We start from the raw sequence: 25,795 nt of genomic DNA, 5'->3' as shown, positions 1-25,795 counted from the left end.
CGTTACAGGTCACAATAAAGGTGGAAAAATGTCTGACATGATTTATCATTGTCTCATTCTTTTACATCACAAGAACCTGGCATTTTAACAAGAGTGTGTGTAGACTTTTTATATCCACTGTATATCTGAACACTTAGGAACATGAGATTTTATTTTTCAATTGTAATACAATTTATATTCAATTCATCATTATGAGATGTGTTATAGATTAATTGCAAAAATATCCTTAAAAATCTTTGAATTGAATCTATAACAAAAGAAACTGTGGAGAAAGTGAAGGGGTCTTAATTATTTTTTAAAGCACTGTAAACCGTATACAAGGTGAATTAATATTATTATGGTGCCTTGGTTTTCATCAAGGTATTATTCCTTGGCACCACATCTAAAAACAGTGTGTGATAGGACATAAACAGAAGGAACATATACTATTACCTGCACTGTAATGAACTCGATCTCTGCAATGTATTTGTCATTAATCATATTGGCCTCCACCTGAATCATCACTGAGGTACACGCTCCTTGGTTTCCAGAAGGAAGCAGTTTTGTCTCACCCAAGATGGTGTTTATTAAAGAGCTCTTACCAGCTCCTGTCTTCCCAAAAACACCAACAATCTTTTTTTTATCTTTTTCCAATGTTTCAAATTTATCTCTGTTAAAAGTGAAAGACAAACAAACACTATTATTTAAGAAATGCCCTATATGAATATCTTCATGTGTCGTCGCTCCATATACAAATATAAAATTAAGCATACCTTAGGAAGTTTGTGAGTTTTGTAGAAGTCATTTTTTCCAGTTTGCTTCTGAGACTTTCCATGATCTTCTTGACCTCTGTTTTTTTTTTACAATCTGAAAAATGTTACACACTTTACCTTCAACTGCCCTGTTGTACATTAATTCTTTTTTATAAATGATGGTGTGAAAAGGCTGCTTCCTACATTTTCACTAGACCCAGTCATCCCAACAGGAAGTGTTTGTTTACATTCACATCTTTAGGTCTGCCTGAATTACAGTACTCAACGACAGGTCTGCTAGTGATAAAACATGTTGCCAATTTATATGTTTTCATTGGTAAAAGCAATCAGGTATCATGTGGTAGAAACAGCACATTGTATACATACATCCCTGGTGTACAAAATGGAGGAAAAGGGGGCATGTACTTACCAGGCTCCTATTTAAAGGTTTGTGTGTGTTAAGCTAAAAGTAATTGGTCCCAGGTAATGGTTATCCAGAGAGCAAATCTTATGGTGTGAATGGTATGCAGGTTTAGTGCGCAATTGGTAAATAACGCTCAGTAGTGATATGTTTAATAATATATTCTGTAAAATGATTTAGTCCAATTTGCGTAGGTCTTTTAGAATATTTATTTTTGGGCATTTCAGCTCTGACTAGAGAGAAGTGAGGAACAGCTTGTTGCATGACTGAGGAAATTCTTGTTGCAAGGCTGAGGAACAGATTGTTACCATGCTGAGGAACAGCTTGTTGCAAGGCTGAGGAACAGCTTGTTGCAAAATTGAGGACCAGCTTGTTGCAAAATTGAGGACCAGCTTGTTGCAAAATTGAGGAGCAGCTTGTTGCAAGGCCAAGGAACAGCTTGTTGCAAGACTGAGGAACATATTGTTGCAAGGCTGAGGAACGGGTTATTGCAAGGCTGAGAAATAGCTGGTTTCAAGGCTGAGGAACAGCTTGTTGCAGAGCTGAGGAACAACTTGTCACAAGGCTGAGGAATTGTTGTTAAGTTCAGGAAACTTGCATTTACAATCATCATGGTATATCCCTTGTCATTTTGTTCTGAAACCGATGACTTTAATTTTTTTTATTCCAAGCTTGTAGTTAAATACTACATGCTTGGAATTGAACCTGTGGTATCCCATCCTTTTCTACACACCCATTAGCCACAATAACATCCCCATACAGGGGTAATGCCTTTGGCCTTACCACAGATAAGAATGCACAGTGGCATTTAGATCTGTTACATCATTTTATATTCATTTGGATCCCGAATAGCTTTTGCCAAAGCAGCAGGAACTTTCCATGGGGACCACAGAAATCACAAAATATAACTAATTACAGTTCAGACAGAAAATGACATGTATTTCTTTTAACCATTTATTTGAGAATGTATGCACTTATGCACATCAATGTACATGCTATGTCTTGGCATTAGGTTCTACTCCTCTGGGGTAACTCACTGCCATTACACGATCATGTATCCTGTGTTTCCCAAAATGTTTCAGTTACTGTACAACCAACAGAATTTTGCACAAACTGAAGGATGGTGTGAAAAGGCACTGGCTCTGTGCAGTTTTGTCACCAAAACAATTGAACCTTTTCCTCACATGACAAAGCAGACATATGAGGTGGGAGGATAAATGTAGCTTTACACACTTAGGCTGGGTTGCACCAACATGGTTTAACTTTTAAACTAGATTAAATCAAGGTTTATCTACTAATCCTGTTGCACCAATCTTTAAACCTAGTTTAAATGTAGTTTACAATTCATCCTGGTTAAATCGAAACCTTTGGCAATCACAGCATAATTTCCACTTAAAACTAGATTAAATTAAAGACTGTTGCGCCAGAAATTTTAAACGTAGTTTAACGATGGATTGGCAGATATATTTAAACCACCCCTTGAGGAGGTTTATGTCTGGTTAATGTTAGTTTTATGGACAACATGGCAGCATATCTTCGCTGGATGGGAATAAAAAAAATAGTTCCTCGCAGGAAAATTAGAGACAGGTTAAACCCAATGGAATTTTATAACAATAATGAGTTTTCCCAGCAGTATAGATTTACAAAAGATTCCGTCTACCTCAATGGGAAGGTTGGACCAGCTATCAAGCATGGAAGTGAGAGGAACTCTGCTGTTATGCTACAGGGTCTTTTCAAATGGTTGACCGGGATCTTTTTGGAGTTCACAAGTCCACAGTCTGCAGAATTGTCAGCAGAGTGTCAAAAGCAATTGCATGTTTGAAGGGTCAGTATATTCGATTCGAACCACGGAGGGAGATAACAGCTGTATTATACAGGAGAGCAGGTTTTCCTGGAGAAATTGGAGCTATTGACTGCACCCCAATTACTAACCCAGGGGGGGAGAATGGGGAACTTTTTGGTAATCGAAAGGGCTACTGCTCAATTAATGTCCAAGTTGTGATTGATAAACAGGCCAAGATCACACCCATTGTTGCAAGATGGACAGGATCCACACAGTTGAATCTTTGACAACAGTGAACTTGGTGCCCTGCTGGAAGGAGGGGAGATCAGTGGATACCTAGTGGGTGACAACGGCTAGGCATGTAGCTCATACCTGATGACTCCTCTTTTGAACCCTCAGACCCAGGCAGAGAAACACTACTCTCACATTAAAACAGGAGGGCTAATTGAGAGAGTGTTTGGGGTGTGAAAGCTGAGATTTCCATTTTTACAGTTGTGACTTCACACCAAGTTGGACACTACTCTGACCATCATTGTAGCTGTAGCTGTGTTATACAATTTTGGGAAGAGAGTAGGAGACGAGCTACCAGAGGAGGATAAGGACCCACTTGAGGATGAGGATCTGGAAGATGCTCAAGTACAGAATGTTGTAAATGCAAATGGCAACGCTGTCAGGAGAACACTGGTTGAAAACCATTTTGAAGCTTAATTAAGGTAAGCATTATATTTTGATTGACATGTATGTGCGCTTGTATAACTTAAACCGTACATAACTAATATTCTTCTTATTTTCCCATCCATACAGGGAGGAACTAATATGAAGAGACTTCCATTTTGATTGAAATAAATATTTTACTTTCACAAATAAATACAATGATATGATTACATAATTTTTTCCAAGAAAGCTTCAAGTGGATCCTGTGGTTGTAAATGGCTCAAATTCAGTAGCCTTTGAAGAATCAGGACCTCTTTTTTTTGTAATAGGACCTCTTTTTGTAGCTTAGCATTTTCAGCGTCCAGAAAGCATCTTTCCTTCTCAAGTTCAATGATTTCCTGGTGAGAGGTTTTCAGAAGGAGGTCTCACAGGTTGTGCTGCTGCTTTAATGCTCGTATCAGCTGGCTTTACTGGCTCCAGCACAAAAACAGGGTCAACTATATGAACAAAAAACAGAAGACATCCAAACCCATTAGACATCCAGTCACATAGGAAAATATTTAATACGCTACTACAAAAAAGCAGTTTCTCAATATAAACAACTCAGAGGTATACTAAAAAGTAGCCTAAATGTAGTGTCCTTGTTATTATAGTACATTGATTAAATGAGGTGGTAGCAAGCAAGCTTACCTAACGCTTTTGTGGCGAACGATATAGTTGTATCCAGTGCGCCGTCATCATCGTAGGGGTCAGTGTTGCCAACTCCTCAGGAAGGAAAGTCGCTATTGGCTGTCCTAAAAGTCGCTAGAAGTCGCTAAATGACATCATCGCCTAATTTGCATAATTTCCCATCAGCATCATGAAAGGATTTCTTTTTTCTTTTTTAACATACAAAACTCTCGTTGGGGAAAATAATGTAATACATGCATATTTACAAATGTTGTCCACGTACAAGAAATAATCACCTGAGCAAAAATGAACAAATCAAAAAAGGGGGCGCTATTTAAGTCAAAATCAAAAGGCTGGAATTTTTTTTACATTTAGAGCAACACACAAGGGGAGATATCATCATGGTCATGGCTTAAGAGAACTTCCCGCATGCGCGATTCATTTTCAGTCTGGATGCGGAGGTCTCCAATACAAGTCTCCAAGAACACCACAAAAAGTCGCTAGATTTGTCGATACTCGCTTTAAAAAAAAAGTCGCTAAGGGGGTCTGAAAAGTCGCTGAATCTAGCGACAAAGTCGCTAAACTGGCAACACTGTTAGGGGTTAGAGAGTGGGGATATCTGCTGTGGAATTATCTCAATAATTTTTTGGACAACAGATCCGTTGTCACTTGTGGGGGTCCTCCGCAGGTCTGAAACGTGTCTCGTCTTTCTTCTGCCGCATCTTTTTTTGCTTTTGCTTTTAAGTTTTTCCAGCAGGCTTTAAGTTGAGACCTGTCCCTCTTCTCCTTAATGCCAGTTGAGCAATTAAATTTCTCAGCTTACAACAGCCAGGTCTCATCCTTCTTGTCCACTGAATTGCTATTAGTTCGCTGGTCCTCAATTACTGTGCCAAACTCTTCCATTAGCTCAGTTAGCAATATCTTTTCAAATGCCAAACAATTTGAACTCCTTTGCTGTGCCATATTGTATCAATCTACTGAAAATCTAGTTGGTCAGCAGTGATAACAGTTTTAATAACAGCATTTATTTGAAAAAGTAGCAAGTTCACGAGACATTTGTTCAAAAATGACTGAACATAAACAAATCATATTTTATTGGTTAAACTGGTTCAACTAATCCAGGGTTAAAATCAAGATGTGCAACATGCCTCTGATTAATTATAATCCAGTTTAAACCTAGATTTACTAACCCTATATTAAGTCTAAACCAGGATTCATTTGATTCATGTTGGTGCAACCCAGCCTTAGGGTACCCACTAAGGGTACCCACTTCAGACCGTGAGAGTAAAACTATTGATAAGATAAATCAATCAGGAACACATAAATGGTTGTTTGGACCTTTAATGTGGATAAATTCTCTATTAAGTTTTAATATCATTGTTAATGAACGTATGGTTCTCCACAGGTACAGTGTGTCTATCGGATGGCAAGACTTGCAAAGAAGCAATACCAATTGTCTAGCAATGTCTAGGCACGCTAACTCTATTAATATAAAGATGTAAGTGCCAGTCCTTAATTTTATCAAAACTTCCAAAACGGTAATAACAGGTGTTGGTCATAAAACTAGAATATCATCAAAAAGTTGATTTATTTCGGCAATTCCATTCAAGAAGTGAGACATGTATAATGTATACATTCATTCCACACAGACTGATATATTTCAAGTGTTTATTTCTTTTAATTTTGTTGATTATAACTGACAACTAATGAAAACCCCAAAATCAGTATCTCAGAAAATTTTAATATTGTGAAAAGGTTCAATATTGAAGACACCTGGTGCTATTATACTTCACCTCTCTATTAATGTGCTTGGACACAGAGCTCTGTGAACAGCCAGCCTCTTTAGCTATGACCTTTTGTGTCTTGCCCTCCTTGTGCAAGGTGTCAATGGTCGTCTTTTGGACAGCTGTCAAGTCATCAGTCTTCCCCATGATTGTGTTGCCTACAGAACTAGACTGAGAGACCATTTAAAGGCCTTTGCAGGTAATTAGCTGATTAGAGTGTGGCACCAGGTGTCTTCAATATTGAACCTTTTCACAATATTCAAATTTTCTGAGGTACTGAATTTTGAATTTTCATTAGTTGTCAGTTATAATCATCACAATTAAAAGAAATAAACATTTGAAATATATAAGTTTGTGTGTAATGAATGAATATAATATACAACTTTCACTTTTTGAATGGAATTACTGAAATAAATAAACTTTTTGATGATATTCAAATTTTATGACCACCACCTGTATATTACAGTGTTAAATCCAAGTAACATAGCTTTACTACGTCGCCTGATGCTATTAGTTTTTTGTCCTCGTTAGGCCATCTTTTAATGACGTTTACGCACGGAAGGTCAAGGCGGGCAGGTCACATACGCTACTATACAAAACACTAAACGAAGGCAGGAGGTTGAGGGAGTAGGAGAGGCATACTTTCAACAGCTGGAAGTATTGTCATTTGAGTTTGTCTCAGTTAAAGACGTAAAGAACATTGTCCGTTGTAAACTTTGAGTGTGTAGCAAAACACTTTCAACTGTGAAAAATACAACGTTTAGTGCTTGACACAGATTAAGCTTGTCTAGGACTAGCGATGTGGCATTGAAAGGTAAATTGCTCCATTACTTGCTATATGCTGTTTTTAGGTTGGGTATTTGTATAAGCACTGTGAGTTTCTAAAACATTAGATTGAATGATTGATTGTGGTTGAAATAAACATCCACCTACCAAATATTTCAGTTGTTCTGGATGCAGCACTTCGTTTTTGCTTCTTTGTTTGTTTGTTTGCATCGTCACCATCAGATTTCCTTTTGTCTGGAAAAAAATGGAAACCGCTTTTCTTTTAATACAAATATCAACCAACAGCAGTCACAGATTTTCCAATTTAAAGAGATGAGTTACACCCACTTATATATTGCAAGGAGCTCGAGATAATGAATATGGTGTGCCTAATTCCCCTTGGCCAAATGTCCATTGCACAATGCTCCCCATTTTGTGTGTGGTGACTACCCTGTATTTCCTTCCATGCATGCTGTTGCATGGTTGCTTCTTTTGTTTGATGTCATAGGTAATCATACATGCATTCCATCATCTTCCGCTTATCCGGGGCCGGGTCGCGGGGCAGCAGTCTAAGCAGGGATGCCCAGACTTCCCTCTCCCCAGACACTTCCTCTAGCTCTTCGGGGGGACACCGAGGCGTTCCCAGGCCAGCCAGGAGACATAGTCCCTCCAGCGTGTCCTAGGTCTTCCCCGGGGTCACCTCCCGGTGGGACGGGACCGGAACACCTTCCCAGGAAGGCGTTCCGGAGGAATCCGAAACAGATGCCCAAGCCACCTCAGCTGACCCCTCTCGATGTGGAGGAGCAGCGGCTCTACTCTGAGCTCCTCCCGGGTGACAGAGCTTCTCACCCTATCTCTAAGGGATCGCCCGGCCACCCTGCGGAGAAAGCTCGTTTCGGCCGCCTGTATCCGGGATCTTGTCCTTTCGGTCATGACCCAAAGCTCATGACCATAGGTGAGAGTAGGAACGTAGATTGACTGGTAAATCGAGAGCTTCGCCTTGCGGCTCAGCTCTTTCTTCACCACGACAGACCGATACATCGACTGCATTACTGCAGAAGCTGCACCGATCCGTCTGTCAATCTCGCCGTTCCATCCTTGCCTCACTCGTGAACAAGACCCCTAGATACTTAAACTCCTTCACTTGAGGCAGGCACTCTCCACCAACCTGAAGTGGGCAAGCCACCCACATGCAATTTTCAGATGTGAAAAATCTGACAGAAACATGTTGTTCGGTGAAACAAATTTACAGAGCAATCACTTTTTTCACATTCAATTTTCAGATGTGAAAAAGTGATTGCTCTGTAAATTTGTTTCACCAAACAAAACATTAGGTTCAGGTAATTGTATACATTGGTAAACAATCATGCCCAATTTGGCTCAGTCCTGCCCAATAGAAATCTGATCAAGTTTCAAGGTTAATTTTGTCAAATGTACTGAACAACACAGCGTAGTCCTATACAATGAAATTATTGTGACATGGCACCCGACAATAACGTTGGCTATTGTAATCAGCTATATAGCAAAACCCCGCCAGGCTTTCCACCCACTTCTAAAACCAAAGTTTTGCCCTCGCTTGTTAGGGCCTCTGAAGGATCATCAATGTAATATCCCCCACCCTAAACCACCCTGGACTACCTAATATTCTGGTCATATTCGGTAAGGGAAGACTAGAAGACATGTAATTGTTTAAATTCAGTCTCATCAATGTTAGAGGCAGGATCCCACATGGTGGCTCTTTAACTCAAATGTTCTTTATCAGCCCAAAATTATTCAAGGATCTTTAAAGGGATATTTCACCCAAATTAGAAATCAAAATATTGGTTTCCTTGTAAAGTCTATGCACAATGTATTACAGCTAAGGATTGGTTTAGTTTCTTTGACACTTTTTCTACAAGTCAAAATCTTACAATTTATGGAACAAATCCCATTGAAGTTATGATACTAATTAGCATTTCTTTTCATATTCACCAAAATTCCTAATCTGCAAACCATGAATACTATGTGGACACAATTACTAATACATTACCTTGTAGAAACCATTGTAGGGATACTAAATCAAAGCATGGATCCTTTCCATGGACCTCTTACTTATTAGGAAAACCACTGTGTCATTTTTTTATTTAGGTGAAATATCTTCCTTTCAAGAAACCATTATTTTTCAGTGTATATGGAAATCTGAAACATTTGTGCTTTTTACCTGGAGAAGGTGGTCCCATACTGGTTGAGGGCTGACACTGAAGAAACAAATAATCATCATGGTTAAGGCATTATTAGAAAAACATGTACAACCCTAACTTATCACAATTGTTACGTTTTTAGATGAGTAAATAGTTAAATATAGTCAAATAGTCTTTATTTTTATAACAGTATAACAATAAAATATGTTTCTGTCAGAAACAAGGCGCATGCTTTTCATTAGGCTGCAGGTGGGTTACAAGTTACGATGAGGATGACAGGGTAGAGAAATTGCACTGAGAAGACATATTCTGTTAAAGCCGATAATGCTTGGCTGCCATGCTAATGTTGATATTTCTGGCATGCAACCCTCATTGCATTTACGAGCTGCTGGCTAAAGCAAAGGAGCAAAGACCAGAATGGGAATATTTGCCATTTAACATAAATGTTTTTGTAACAGAATTATTGGTTGAAATGAGAATCAAGTTTTAAAGAGGTTTTCAATAGAATAAGAAAAAAGAAAAGAAAATGGTGTATTTACTATGTAGTTACACAATGCTTACTCTCTTTGCAAGTACATTTACTGGAAACACCTTTGGTGGGAGATGTTCATATTTTCGTCTTGCAGGTCACATTGAAATCTCTTTTTCGATGAAAATGTTATTTTATGTCTATAACCCTGGACACAGGGTTGACTCAAGCTATCACCACAGCCCACAACCTGAACCTAAAATTCTGTCAACAATTTCATGTGAATTAACTTAGAGGTTTCACCATGACTGCCATCAGCAATAACGTCTGACCAGATGCACATTAGTCTACATTTAAGATAAAACTAAAAAGTAGGGGGTGGAGCAGACCTAAGGTAAACATCATGAAAACATGATACTTTTTGACCAGTGAGATGAAAAGCATTAATTCCCCATAACATGCAGTGAAACATAACCCCCATCTAAATTTATGATTTATTGAAAAAATTCCATACTGAATATGTTCACATCTTAACGTGACTTTTAGTAATATATAGAGGGATTTTAAGAGAAACTAAAAACCAGGCAAGCCTAGTTCAGCCGGCCTGCAATAAAAAGCAATATTTGTTGTTATCCACCCTGGATTCAAACCCGGGTCTCCCTGTAAGAGGCTGAGTCTTCAACCACTACAGTATGTAGATATACATTGTATGAATATGTCGCTAGACACTATTAATTATTGTGTTAAACTGAGTAACGTTTTATTGGGCGGGCGGGCGGGGACATTTACTCCTTTGGTGTCTTTTTGGCACAAATTTTTGGTGTCAAAAAGACACCAAAGTTTGGTGTATGTTTCATTTGTTCTTTTTCACAGCACTGAACAGTGGGGAGAACAAGTATTTGATACACTGCCAATTTTGCAGGTTTTCCTACTTACAAAGCATGTAGAGGTCTGTAATTTTTATCATAGGTACACTTCAACTGTGAGAGACGGAATCTAAAACAAAAATCCAGAAAATCACATTGTATGATTGCATGACATAAGTATTTGATCATCTACCAACCAGTAAGAATTCCAATCTCTCACAGACCTGTTAGTTTTTCTTTAAGAAGCCCTCCTGTTCTCCATTCATTACCTGTATTACCTGCACCTGTTTCAACTTGTTAGCTGTATAAAAGACATCTGTCCACACATTCAATCAAACAGACTCCAGCCTCTCCACAATGGCCAAGACCAGAGAGCTGTGTAAGGACATCAGGGATAAACTACACTCGCTGTGTTTGGAGAAAGAAAAAGGATGAGTACAACCCCAAGAACACCATCCCAACCGTGAAGCATGGAGGTGGAAACATCATTCTTTGGGGATGCTTTTCTGCAAAGGGGACCGGACGACTGCAGAGTATTGAGGGGAGGATGAATGGGGCCATGTATCATGAGATGTTGGCCAACAACCTCCTTCCCTCAGTAAGAGCATTGAAGATGGGTCGTGGCTGGGTCTTCCAACATGACAACGACCCGAAACACAAAGCCAGGGCAACTAAGGAGTGGCTCCTTAAGAAGCATCTCAAGGTCCTGGAGTGGCCTAGCCAATCTCCAGACCGGAAACCAATAGAAAATCTTTGGAGGGAGCTGAAAGGATCTGGAGAAGGTCTGTATGGAGTGGTGGGCCAAAATCCCTGCTGCAGTGTGTGCAAACCTGGCCAAGAACTACAGGAAATGTATGATCTCTGTAATTGCAAACAAAGGTTTCTGTACCAAATATTAAGTTCTGCTTTTCTGATGTATCAAATACTTATCTCATGCAATAAAATGCAAATTAAGAGAAGGAACCTAGTGACTGAGAAGGAACCGTGTTCTGGGGTGATCAGAAGGTACAGTATCTAGCCATCTCCTATGATATCAATTAACTCCCTAGAAAGTTATATTATTTTTTCTCAAGAAATAGTATGGCATATTTGCCAGAAAAGTGTGAAATAATTGAAAGGAGCCATTTTGCTGAAAGAGCAGTGGACCAGATTCAATCACATGCTGTTATGCACGTGTATCGCAGGCACTGGTCAAGACCACTGGACAAAGCACTGCTATAGTTAAGACTTTTTATTGTATTGATGTTTTTATTTGTACTTATTCCAATGTTGTAGTGTTTTATGAGCAAATACACACTTATTGGCCAGACAAATAGTTTTAAACAATGTTGTCATGTGGCCACAGACTTTAGCACAGGATTGTATTACTCCTGTGATCATGGACAAATTATATCTAGATTTTACCCACCAGATCATAGTCTATTTCTCCCACTCCAGAATTGGTGGTTTTGGGTAAACTTCCGATGTTTTCCATCATCCTGGTGAAAAAGAGTGAAAACAATTGTAAGTATGTCCACCAATAGGAAATATATAATCAGTAATGAATGCAGGAATGATGTGTTGATTACCTTTTAGCCTTTTTATGACTTCTGATGGGGGTTACAATGGCCTTTTGACAACATTTCTCTGCCTGGAGACAGAAGCTTTGTTTTATAAGGGCATCAAAGGTAATTGTGCATTGTGATTTCATAATTGTCCTTAACAGTTGAGTAAAGGGTAAAGTTTTTAAAGGGTAAAGATGATACATTTCCTGAGGAAGTCTTGCAGGCCGTAATACAGGAGGCTGACGACAATGTGGCCTCTTGAATCTTTTTATCCTTATTGCTGGGTTTCTGCCCTTTCTGCAAGTAAAAAACATTAGTGAGTCTCTTGGTTGTAAGTCAATATATAAGAGATTGACAATAACATTTTACAGTGTGGTTAGAACACAATATAAACATGGTTGTAACATAAAATTACCTATGCATGTGCTAAGACATTATCTAGGCAAAAAAATATATTCTAGTGCAGGGGACATGAACTACAACAAATGCCAACAGCTAATGTTGCATTACTGTATGGATACAAAATAAATACAGGCCATACTCCATCTGTGTAACATTAGTTATGTACATACGGTATAATTTGTTATCTAAACGCTTACATATTCTTTAAGTTTTTTTATAAATTTTTTCTTTAGTCCTATTTCTGGGATCAATTCACAGATGTCTTCGTTCTCAAGTAATCGCAAACTTTCTTCATCAATTCTGTGATCTGAAATTCAGAGAATATATGATTATGCATCTCAAAATATAATTACATCAAATTAACAATGAAACATTTGTTTACACTTGAGGCGATAACTTTACTGCTGTGTAGGTATAAAATGTACAGTAAAAACATAATAAAATAATTATTATTGTTATTATTATACAATATATTATACAATGTATAGATACACATTTTCACCTTCAAAATTTTTTATACATTCACTGAGCCCCCAGTTTGTTAACAGGTCTCTGACAAAAGACGATGATGCCATGAGATTTCACTATAAAGGAGAGAAAATATTGTTTAGGTAATTAAGTAATTTGTAAATTGAATAAATTATGTTGTGGAAATTTGAACATCAGAACAAAAGTATGACATTTTCTTATTATTACCACTGCTCTATAGAAAGTTGGAAGTAGTATTTTTCTTTTAGGACCCTGTTTCCAAAAAAGTTGGGACACTAAATGAAATGCAAAGTGAAATAGAATTATGTGAAGTGGAAATCATGAATCTGTATATTTAATTGAAAATAGGACAAAGGCAACATTAAATGTTGAAACTGAGAAATGTTTTTGTTTTGGGAAAAATTAATGCCCATTTTGAATTTGATGCCAGCAACACATTTCAAAAAAGTTTGGAGAGGGGCATGTTTACCACTGTGTTGCATCACCTCTTTTTACAATACTCTGTAAGGGAACTGAGGAGACCAATTGCTGTAGTTATGAAAGGAAGATGTTTTCCTATTCTTATTCCCTAAAGTGGCATTAAAAACAGACACAATTCTGTAGTGGACACTGCATGGGCTCAGGAACACATCCAAAAACCATTGGCTGTGAGCATACTGTATTATGTCGCTGCATCCACAAATGCAAATTAGAAATTGTTAAAAAACATGTAAAGAAAAAAACATATATAAACAAGATCCAGCAACACTGTCGCATTCTCTGGGCCCGAGCTCATTTAAGATGGACTGAGGTGATGTGGAAAACTACAACAGACCACAACAGCATCAGCCCAGAACACAACCGCATCAGCCCAAAACCCACCAACATTTGCAGAAACGCAGCATTTCAAATTACTTACAATGGAAGTGCTCCAGACCACTAGGTGACCACTAGGTGACCACTAGGTGACCACTAGGTGACCGAATCACAAGGCGAGAAATGTTCGCTAAGAATGATGGACTGTGCAGTTTCTGATCCAATCTAGACGCATGATTACTGTGCAGGCCAGAATTCTGAAGCCCTGGATATGGCCTTAATATTGGTGAATTAGGAGCAAGCAGGAGAAAATCAGGAGCTTCAAACAAAGCTTCAAAACAACGCCACTTTCGTGTACAATGGTTTACTGTAGATTTGCGACCTACACCCTCCTAGTGGCATACTGGGATCTGATTGAGGTCAGCAGACACCAAGTTAAGAGTCACCATTGCAAACACGTCCAAGATAAGTGTTCCTTGACCAAAAACAGTAAGTGACAAATCCATTGAATACATTACTTTATATGGAATATTTATCATACTGTTATTTTTCCTTGTGTTAAAATCTATTTTTCTTCACTATTTGTGTTATGGACCTAACCCAATGCAAGGGGAATATATTGTACTAAAACGTTTTGCTTTTTGTTTAGTCACTCCCACCAATCAATTAGTTTTTCTTGTTCGCTGGGTCTGAAACAGAAGGATTTGGGCTTTTTTTTTTACATCCACCAGTCAACAGTGATCCAGATAATCATGTCTTGGGACAAATTCTTCTACATCCTGCTTGGCTCAGTATAGATATGAATCCCCAAAGATAACATCAAAGCCAACATGCCACCCAAGTTCAATGATCCAATCCAATGATCTAACTATTTGCAGTGGTGCTTGCTGGTCAATAAAAATGGACCTTTGGTCAGAGCATGGGCCAAGCTGGTATAAATGTACATTTATTTTTTCTTTGGGTCACTCTGACTTGGAGCAATTGTTAGGGAGATGCTTTGGTGATCCATGCATAGCTTTTTTAAAAGACAACCAACTGCATTAAGTAATAGTTAAATGCAATGAAATGTTTATTGGATATTACTTAATTTTGTGCCTACCACAAATCAGGTGAACAAAATATGAAATGTATAATTTGTGGATTAAATGTATCAATAACTTGTAACACTGCAATGCATATTAGTTGTTTGTGTAGATCTTGTATTTGCCTTAATAAGGAAATTATTTTTAGTAAGCACCGAACAGAAAAAACAAAAGATTCAACAGCATGTCAATGAAATACAGAACATATACATTTATTAATAAATATGAACTATTATTTGTTGAACTTTTGAAATGATACACATTAAAATACATTCTTCATACCATCCATGATTGTTTTTTCTTTACAGGAACACCAATACTTGTTTTGATAACTGAGTTTCTACAACTTCTGAGTGTAACAACTTCAAACAAATACTAATTCTTAATATTAATTTGTAATAACTGAACTAGCACCCAAGCAGGTGGATACATTCAGTTGTGAGACAGACTTTTCTGCAAGTAAAAATTAGTGGTCAGCATTCTCTCTAATAGTGTTTGAAACCTGCAGATCTTTATATATCCTCTCAGCTAGAATGTCCCCCTGAGCACAGATGACAAAGTCACACCAGCTACAACCTGTTTGGACCTTGATTTGACCTAGATTTGACCTTGCACCTGCCAATAGTAGGCATGTGGTCTCTTCAACTTAAGCTCTCCATTCTGTAAGGCCAGTCCACATAACTTTGTACACTTGGCCACTTATCCTCCAAGACACCAAAGTGGGAACTCACAAATGTGATGCCATCTGGAGGAGATCCTAATCATGGGTCATCTTGGTGGACTACAAAACAGAACCCTTGAACATCCGTTTCGCTAGGTGGTCAGTGGATGTCTCCCCTGGTACATGGCAAACCTCTGGGAAACATGAGGTTGTTATTCTCCTTTTCCTGAGCTGATGCCATTCTGTGCCATTTATGTGACATCTTGTAGGTTGTCTCTAATGCTTTGTCATGGAGCTGCTCTTGATGAATAAGGATGTAGACACACTGAGAAGATGGAAGCCTGCAGCCATCTAATGGAAGTGGTGATGTAGAAGGGGCATCAGGTATCTTTACAATTTAATTTGTTTTTGAGGTTGATAAGACACTGCCAGCTTGCACTGGTCCAAAGGCAGACCTAATCAGGGGAATGTTGGCTGGCATGTCCACAGTTGTCACATGAGGGGCAGTTAGTGGAGTAAAGTTAGCATATGTTTCTGAGACGTGGAGAGGCATTTGTCCAGGGAGAGCTTTGTAGAGGGAACTCCTGCAAAACATTTTAAGCATTTTTTGGGGCATATTTGATGGCTTAAAGGGGTAAAGGCTCAGTGAACATGAAATAACATGGATTATAACAGATTTACAAATGCCAAATAGCACATTTCTAAAACATTAATTTGAGGTGCCTCTAACCTTACCTTATTCCATCAGCACACAAGTTAGTTGGTTTCCGAACCTCCATGCTATCAACTGGACCAGTTTTGATAGCATGAAAGAACAAGGAGTAACACTCTTTTGCAACAGACTTACTATTAAATAGGATAACTAATGTGTGTGCATTGTTTTGGGCACTGTTAAGACTCACAAGTGTTCTTTGCTTGTGCCAACATTGTTCTGTCTTTGTGCAGCTGGTGGTGCGTAGTGTTGAGTAGTGAGAAGTTGAGTAGTGGTAAAGCACATGTAATTTACCACAATGTATCCAGGTTAGGACTGACAAGGTGCACAACTCAGGCCCTCAAGGTAGGCCATAAAGACAACTGGAGCAGTTTAAAGGTTTTGTTCCTTATTCAACAACCCTCAGTTATGTGAGTTCATGAGAGTGATACGATAATATAGTGATAAGATTAAAGGTAAACACTGTCTCCTACATATGTTGACCAGAATTAGTGTCCTACAGAATAAGTTCTTAGCAATGTTGCTAGTATCTACAGTATCTATCATCTTTCCCTACTCGCATGCTATGCTGCTTTACACTCTTCCTCAGGGACTTGTGAAAGGCAGCCTTCCCTATCAGTGTATATTTGTTTGATACTGTGCAGAATATATGAAATAAAAAGTATTGTTAGGCGTCATAACTCGCAAGCATTAATAATCCCAACCAAAAACAACATGATTTAAATTCACCAATGTTTTTTTTTTATTATAATCCTACATTGAGTGACTTCACTTGATTTTTAGACAAAAGGTAAAACCCCAAAAACACCCCATTTGCACTGCCCTTTGTAGTCTGGAGCACAGTTTTGAGCAACTTGAAATGCAGCGTTTATGCAAATATTGGTGTGTTTTGGGCTAATGCTGTTGTGTTCTGCTCTGATGCTGTTGTGGTATGAGCCAATGTTGTTGTGGTGTGAGTTAATGCTGTTGTCTTGTCACTTAATGTAGTTGTGTTGGGTGTAGTTGATTGTTTTCTGAAATGCAGCATTTTTACAAATGTTTCATTTTTGTTAATTTTGTTGTGTTTTAAACTGTTGTTTGCATCACTAATGTTGTTGTTTCATTTTTGTTAATGTTGTTGTGTTTTTTGTTAATGTTGTAGTATTTTGTTGTGTTTTCCACCCGTGGGCTGCCGTAGTGAACCCCCCCCCCCCCCCCCTTACTTTACATCTGAAAGACGAACCTGTGGCCATTAACTTAATTCGTTTTGAGATATTCCACCAGGTATGTTTTAGCATTACACAACTTTTCCAGTCTTTTGTTGCCCCTGTCCCAGCTTTTTTGAAATGCATTGTTAGCATCAAATTCAAAGTCATAAAACCAGACGAGTAGCATGAGTCCAAGATGTTAATCTTGCGTAGTTCTTACATGTTCTCCAAATGTTGTAACAGCATATTTATGTTAGACCAAACCTTCTGCACATCCCCTCCACAATCTGTATGTCTTCCAATCACGTAAGTGTATATACTGTCCCCTCTTGAGTTCTTGGCTCCACACACACATTTATTCTGGTTGTCAGGGGGCCTCTCAATAATAGAGCTGTTTGCTATACAGTACCTCACTTAGCACAAGATAGTGAAGTACAATACAAAATGTGAATAAAGTGAGGTATATCAGTAGTTCAAGTCTTAGATAATGCAAGAAACATATTATACCTCCAGCCCACAACTGCATCTCTTAGATCAAATCAAACAGCAGCAAAGTGAAAACATCCAGCCCAGGATCTTTAGGTTGCTTTAAAAGTGTTCTCAGATAGTTTAAATTGGGGTTAATCCCAAACAAAGCCCCAGTGGAAAGGCACATTTTTTGTGTCCATGCAACAAGATTATTAATTAAATATTTACAGCACTGCACCTTTTTCTTTGATTTCAAAAAAGTCAAAAAGGAATGTTTTGAGTGAGGAACAGAAGGGTTACAATTAAGAGATTGCAAATTGAATGCTTCTGTTACTCACTCAAAACTTTCTTTTTCAACTTTTTTGGAAAGGAAAGAAAAAGCTGAAGTGGCCTCTTAATTTATTCCTGGAGCTGTATTTTTCAGAGCATTTAAACATTTAAGTCAAAGTCATAAATGAATCTGACTATCCAGAATAATTGCTCTTTTGTGTGTACCTACTAATTAATTAAATAACCTACGAGGTTTGAGCATGCCTTTCAGCGGGAATAACTAGAGTGGGAGACAAAAATATACAGTAATTAACTTCAATGAAAGATTAAGACGTAAACTTTGTCTTGTGAAACATCACCAACAGAACAGAAATAACAAAAGAACAGCTATGGAAGTATTTGTTGATTAAGTCAAATCAGTGTAACCAAAGGCTATTGCTACAAAAAAAGCACATTGTAACGCGAATTACAGATAGATGCTGCATCTTCTTACATTGACAATAGGTGTTCTAGAAATAGTGATGTTGGTCCGTGAATGTTCTGGCTACCACACATTAAATAAGACTGATCATACTAGTTGTTTGTTGTTACTTTCAGTTTCCAGTATAAGGAAATGGAGTCTGGGGTGTGTTAGGTAGGAGGGGACAACTCAGTTGCTGCATTTCTTTTTTTTTTAAGTGATGTAAATCTATTTATGATCCAAATGTTATATCACCTATCCAACAGTCAGCCAGCATTTCAGGCCCATTACAGGACTGATGACAGAACATAGACATGGTTACAGACACAAATAGAGGATCGGATTTCAGACTATAAAGGCATATTAGCTGTCAGAGTCACACACATCAGTGTAAGGTGGGGTCTAATTTCACATGTGACTGTCCTATTTGAGGACCGTAACTCCTTGTCCAATATATTTCAATATATCAATCACAGTATGTGGCTTGGAATTCAAACCAAATTGCTACATCATTGAAGCAGTTTAGAAAGAAAATGTGTTTTTGCTTTGTATTGTGAGTAGACTGTTGGTAGAAAATATGAATTCAATCAATTATAAATGAATTGTATAACACAACAACATGTGAATAAAGTGAGGTATACTGTATCAGTGTTTCAAGTCTTAGATTATGCAAATGCAAGCAATATATTACACATCCAGCCCACAACTGCATCTCGTAAATCAAATCACAGAGCAACAAGGTGAAAACATATAGCCCAGGATCTTTCGTTCCTTTATATGTGAATGTGTTCTCAGATAGTATGAATTGGGGTTAATCCCAAACAAAGACCCAATGAAAAGGAAGATTTTTTGTGTCCATGCAACAAGATTATGAATTAAATATTTATTTTTCAGAGCATTTAAACATTTAAGTCAAAGTCATAAATGAATCTGACTACCCAGAATAATTGCACTTTTGTGTGTAACTGATAATTAATTAAATAACCTATGAGGTTTGAGCATGCCTTTCAGCGTGAAGACCGAGATTGGAAGACAAAAATATACAGTAATTAACTTCAATGAAGGATTAAGACATGCTCTCAACAACTTCAATAAAGACAAAAACACTGTGTCTTGTGAAACATCACCAACAGAACAGAAATAACAAAACAGATATGCAATTCTTTGCTGAATATGCCAAATCAGTGTAACCAAATGCTACTTCAACAAAAAAAGCACATTGAACCGCGAATTACAGATAGACGCTGTATCTACTTACACTGACAGTCTGTGCTCTAGAACTAGTGATGTTGGTCCGTGTATGTTCTGGCTACCACCCATTAAACAAGACTGATCATACTAGTAGTTCACTGTAACTTTCAGTTTCCATTTTAAGGAAATGGAGTCTGGGGTGTGTTTGGTAGGAGGGGACAAATGAGTTGCTGCATTTCTTTTTTTTAAGTGATGTAAATCTAGTTATCATCCAAATGTTATATAACCTATCCAACAGGCAGCCAGCATTTCAGGCCCATTGTAGCACAGATGACAGAACATAGACATGGTTACAGACACAAATAGAGGATCGGATTTCAGACTATAAAGGCATATTAGCTGTCAGAGTCACACACACCAGTGTAAGGTGGGGTCTAATTTCAGATGTGACTGTCCTATTTGAGGACCGTAACTCCTTGTCCAATATATTTCAATAAGCCAAACAATCACAATCAGTGGCTTGGATTTCAAACCAAATTGCTACATCATTGAAGCAGTTTAGAAAGAAAATGTGTTTTTGCTTTGTATTGTGAGTAGATTGTTGGTATAAAATATGAATTCAATCAATTATAAATGAATTCTATAACACAACAACATGTGAATAAAGTGAGGTATACTGTATCAGTGGTTCAAGCATTAGATTATGCAAATGCAAGCAATATATTACACATCCAGCACCGACTGCATCTCTTAGGTGAAAACATCCAGCCCATAATCTTTTGTTTCTTTAAATGTGAATGTTTTTTCAGACAGTATATATTAGGTTAACGCAATACAAAGTCCCAAAGAATTTGTTCAGATTTTTTGTTTTCATGCAACATGAATATAAATTACATTATTTACTTTTCAGAGCATTCAAACACTTCAAAATCATAAATTAAACTGACTATCCAGAATAATTACTCTTTTGTGTGTAACTCCTAATTAATTAAATGACTTAAAAGACAGAGAGTGGCTGACAAAAATAAAACAGAAACCCCACAGAACAGAAACAACAGAACAGCTATGGAATTCTGTGTTGATTACGTTAATTCAGTGTAACCAAAGGCTACTGCTACAGTAAAGCACATTGAACTTCTAAATGCAGATAGATGGTGTATCTACTTACATTGACAATAGAGACATAATGATGTTGGTCTGTGTATTTTGTGGCTACCACACATTATCCGACTAGTTGGTGTTTGCTGTATCTTTTGATTTCCTGTTTAAGTAAATTGAATCAGAGGTGTGGTAAATAGGAGGTGGAGTCCTACCAAACACTTAAAGTTGTATAACTGTATATTCAATATCTTTCTGTTTCCTTTGTCTAAATAGTTTAGAACAGAAAAATAAGAATTCCACTCATTTCTATAGTTGGTATAATAACCAACAATTAACAAACTACAAGAACAGAAGGACACAATTTCCTATTACTGTTCTATTTGCTCATCATCAGTAAAGATAGTTTGCTTACGTTGAAGTATCACTTGCAAAGAGTAGTTCATAAACAATTCTCAGTTCACCTAACCAGATCTCAGTTGATACATAATAACATCAGATTGTTTTGTCTAGGAACTACAATCAAAATCACCTTTGCTTCACATAAATGATTAAATGCCTTATTGCAAATCAAAACATTTCACACCATCTTGAAGCTCAGCTAACATAAATGTTATTTAGCCTTTCATTTCCCTACAAGATGAAACACAGTGTGAATTTCTCCAAGCCTCTTATTTATACTAGCACATTAAAGACACTCTGTAATCCTTTCATAAATCATGACACCCCCCCTCCTTTATGCCCTATCTCCCCAGAGCTCACCCTGGAGTGGGGGGTGGTTTGCCGAACTAAGGATAACAAACCCTAGACCTGATGAATAGACCCCTTATCAATTAGGGACACAGTCCAATCCTTTCTGGGGCCATCTCATATGACAGAGTGGTGTTATCTCGAGAAATAAGCTAGCTAGGCAATAGCATGCAAACCTTTTTGTCTCAGCATTCACGCTTTAAAGAAACATCTGTTAACCATTAATATACCAATGATTGCAAACTAGGACCAAAATTAAGTACATAGGTATAAATGTCTATAAAATATTATGAAGAATCATTGAATATGTAAATAAACATGGAATTGTCATTTTCCAGTTCCCTCAAGTCAAAACCAGAATAATTAACACATAGTATTCAATATAGCCAAATTACAACACCCCCCCCCCCTTCACAAATACTAAGTAAAACTTCTCAGCTTGGTTTTCTAGATTAGAACATGACGCAGAATTACTTTCTCAGTTTCAATTCAAACATTGCAAAACTTAGTAAACATGTAAGGAATAACAAAATGTGCTCCCTGCACCTTTTTAACCACCTATTCCATAATTCATTAAAATTGATTACTTCTAATCAAATATCAAACAAACTTACTGAACAGTCACATTCTCATAGTCACTATTCAACCCAACAATTTAGTTATTTCTTAGGCTCTTAAGCGCGGCCCTAGTGGCTCCCTGGAGCTTTTTCAAAATATGAAAAAAAAGATATATTGTTTTAATATAATTTCTGTATGATATAAATTAATAAACATTCTTAAAGTTTTTCAACGTTGTAAAAATGTGTATAATAAATATTTAATTTCAACATTTCTGTCAACGAAGATTTACGTCATAGACAGCGACACACGTTTCTGTCAGATCGGCGTGATGCTGAAAAACAAACAAACAAACCGGCGGGTGTGTCATGGGCCATGGATCCCAAGGGGAAAAAGAGAATGATAGCTGAGGAGAACAGAGGATTCAACAGTTCTTGGACCGAATAATTTGCTTTCATTGCCAATGCAGAAGGATTGCCTGCATGTTTGCTTTGTAAAAAGAGAAATGTGGAAAGACATTTCCAGGGAACGCATGCTACATTTGCAGCCAAGTACCCAGTTGGGAGTGAGAGAAAAAGTGCGATTGCATCACTTCTGGAAAAATTAGAGGAGCGCAAAGATACATTTAAGAAACATGGTCCTCAAATTATCTGTAGTAAGGGACATCATGCTTTCAACTTAGCCAATACTCTACATTAACTAAAGGTTCAGAGATATTACCCCACTTATCTAATATCGTGGCTGTTTGTAAAAAATAATACTTATCAACACAGTAACAGCAGGGTGGAAAGTAAGAAAAAACTCTCCAGAAAGGCCAAGTTAACAGAAAACAGATGAATGATGTCACTAAAATCAAGGTACAATCAGTGAGTAATGCCAAGGACACTCAATCTAGATCTCTAAACACTGTCACGTTAATCTACCCCATTTATCAGTGTACCATTTCAGAATTTAAACTCCAATAACGAGTATCAGGTGTTGGTCTTAAAACACAAGCATTATCACAGGTATCATGGGAAAACACAAAGTGAAACTATTTGGGGAATAAACGTGCTTTGGCTATTTTACACTCTGTTGCAGGTTATGACTATATTGGTTGTGAATCCTGTCTTAATGGAAAACAGTGTGTTTTCTTAACGTTAGAGACCATCGCCATGTTGTTCTTCATTCTACTACTCCATACAAGGAGAGATAAACACAATATTTTAACCCTTTATAGAGCGAAACGAGTCGGATCTATCTCGGTCACCAGCGGGGTTGGCTACGTCGTTTGTAGGGAAACGTTCTCCACAGATGCAGTGTCGCTAGGCGGGATGGGACGACGCATAACACCAAGGAAACCCAGTGATCGGCCTGGCGGTCAGAGGGATGATCCATCCAACCTGAGTGAAAAGAACTACAATACAGAGATCAATAAACCCCACACATACTTTCTTAAAGCTTCCCTCAGTCACTACTTTCCACATACCGTAGCCTAAACCTTCCAAACAACTTTCTATTATGCCTTCTGCAACTCATCCATATTCCTCCAATCTGCCTGGTAGGCCATGCATCCGTCACCGAATGAAAAAGCCATTAACCGGAAAACCTAATAACTCCCAAGGATACAATTGTACACATGTCCAGACAACATAAACATGATCTTCACTGCCAAATATTTACCACAACACATCAAATCCAGTAAAACCATGCGTGGCGAAACAACAGACCCATTTTTATTTATTTATCTCAATTCATGTGAGCGTTCCCCGCACGTCAGAACCTCTTTTACTTCATGGGCCTTAACACATATACCCGCGCCCTAACGCATAGAAGTACTCTAACACATATACCCGTGCCCTAACGCATAGAAGTAACATTGGCCCAAACACATATTACCAGAACCATATTTAACTGCATTGCGCCCTTACCTCCTAAGCTCAAAATTAGTCTCCAGGTACCTGTACTGATCAATCCCGAATCTCATTTCAGCTGGGCACATTGACTCTCACCCCATTCATAGCCAGCCCAAGATCGGGGGAGGATTCAGGCTCCAGTGACATTTTCATAAAATGTTATTTCACGTACATTAACCTGATGAAGAGTAGACAGAACGTCTCATGTGATAACTTGTTTATTAATTGAGTGTAAATTGATAAAACATTTAACCAGGGCTCATATTATTTTCCCAAACAGTTCAATTGTTAAGAGAGAGTGATTAACTATTGTTCCCATGGTCAGTGCAATGAGTGGTTGTTATCTCATATTGAGGACAGAAGGACCTGTAGCCTGTCCTTGACTGTCTTGGCAAAATCTTGGGAGGATGAGTGAGACCATAGATAAGGAAATCTTTCCATTTCAGAGAATATGCTGAGTCATGATGAGTAGTGGCTGGGGGAGCGAATCCCAGAGGGTTGTGAAAAACATTGATGGAAGATTCGAGAAGGAGCCATCCAGAAATGAGCATAACGGGAGGACCTAATACCATTGTATAACCATACTGTATAAAAATGTGTGTTTAAGGTTTGGAAGTCGGTTGTTCTGCAGATCAGCATGGCTTTATGACGTCAATAAAGTCTACTTTTGGATTCAAAGGCTCCTGAGTCTCCTGAGTTTTTTGTCTTGAAATCTGAAGTGTTTTCCACGACATAATCTTGGCGCTGCGAGCAGGGTTGGCATCGGGCTGGCTGGCTGTCGACTTGCAGAAGGTGCCGTGGGTCGGGTCGCACAAACAACACGTGGCCACGTTGAGAGGTAAGCATGTTCTTACTTTAATTTAGTGGTTTGTGTGACTTGAAACAGCTAGCCTGGCAGTTTGGCACCACGTAAGGCCTCACCAAATTTAACAAACTAAACCTTTTTTGATGGATGCAATAGGGAGCTTTTGAATCAAAAAATTGGGGGGTAAATGGCATGCTACACATTTTGGTAGGACACAGCACAACAAGATAGGTCATATACAAATTAGTGTGAGGGTTGCAACCAGTATAAGTCCTGTGCTCCCATCACGGTCTGTTAGGGCCAACCATGAGAGCTGGATGCAAGCAGGATTCGTGATACCGGCTCGACGGCCCGAGTGACTGCATGGACGAATCCACTGCGCCGTGTCACCCTCAGTAGGAGAAGAAGACTGCTGTGGGACAGGACCGGGTGGCTTTGAATTTAGTAGTATGAGTGGGCCCCGCGAGTACCACCTCAGACATAAACTTTGGGGGACAGCATGGGTGGGGGCTGAATGAGTGGCCGCCTCTCACAGGTGTGTGGGAGTCCGCTGCTGTGGGATAGTAAAGCATGAATGGTTAGGACCAAGAGTGGGAGAGTATAGCACTCTCCTGCTAGGAGGAGTATAGAGGAGTAAGTTAAGGGGTGTGTAGGCGCAGAAAGAACTGTTGAGAGAAGTGCTGAATTGTTTGTTGTCAAGGAGAAGTGAGTTAAGAGGTGTAGGAGTAGAGAAAATTGTGTTTTAAGAGAATTGTTGAGTTGTTTGTGAATAGGATGAAGGTCAATGTTTGAGATGTTGTGTGTGGACACCCCATGGATACCACTCCAACGAGGTTGGAGGTCTGAACGGGTGGGGTTGTAAGAAGACCTCTATGGTAACGTCCTGTGGACCTGGAAGCAGGTGGAGACCAGTAGACTGTGTGTGCGAAAGAGAAAGTGTGAGGGAAGAGAATTCCTGTCTGTTTGTAAGGAAGTGTGTGAAAGGAGACTCATTGGGAGTGATGGGCATAGCAGGTAAATTGATAGGAGTAGATGATAGTAATATTTGCCCAAGTGCTAGAAAAAGGACGTGTGGATAGATGGGAAGAAGGGTAAATGAAGAAAAT

General features: G+C 38.4%; 1 protein-coding gene across 3 annotated transcripts in view; it reads right to left on the bottom strand.

Annotated features, from left to right (window-relative positions):
• The window catches only part of LOC105009533 (nuclear GTPase SLIP-GC), a 56,648-nt gene extending 36,906 nt beyond the window's left edge, over window positions 1–19,742 (bottom strand). Inside the window, exons 1-11 of one of the 3 annotated variants that reach the window (XM_034295199.1) lie at window positions 19,651–19,721; window positions 18,182–18,212; window positions 12,771–12,852; window positions 12,466–12,575; window positions 12,068–12,163; window positions 11,891–11,952; window positions 11,731–11,800; window positions 9,008–9,044; window positions 6,976–7,062; window positions 753–846; window positions 433–649 (exon numbers count right to left, since the gene is read on the bottom strand). In XM_034295199.1, coding sequence (XP_034151090.1) covers window positions 433–649; window positions 753–846; window positions 6,976–7,062; window positions 9,008–9,044; window positions 11,731–11,800; window positions 11,891–11,952; window positions 12,068–12,163; window positions 12,466–12,575; window positions 12,771–12,843 — 846 coding nt within the window. In that variant the 5' untranslated portion in view covers window positions 12,844–12,852; window positions 18,182–18,212; window positions 19,651–19,721. Of the gene's footprint in view, window positions 1–432; window positions 650–752; window positions 847–6,975; window positions 7,063–9,007; window positions 9,045–11,730; window positions 11,801–11,890; window positions 11,953–12,067; window positions 12,164–12,465; window positions 12,576–12,770; window positions 12,853–12,964; window positions 12,985–18,181; window positions 18,213–19,650 lie in introns of those variants that run through there. The other 2 variants (XM_034295198.1, XM_034295200.1) reach the window with 2 other exon arrangements.
• Window positions 19,743–25,795: the final 6,053 nt, after the last annotated feature.

The sequence above is a fragment of the Esox lucius genome, chromosome 11, assembly GCF_011004845.1.
Source record: "Esox lucius isolate fEsoLuc1 chromosome 11, fEsoLuc1.pri, whole genome shotgun sequence".
Lineage (NCBI taxonomy): Eukaryota > Metazoa > Chordata > Actinopteri > Esociformes > Esocidae > Esox > Esox lucius.
This window is presented reverse-complemented; position numbering and strand designations above follow the sequence as displayed.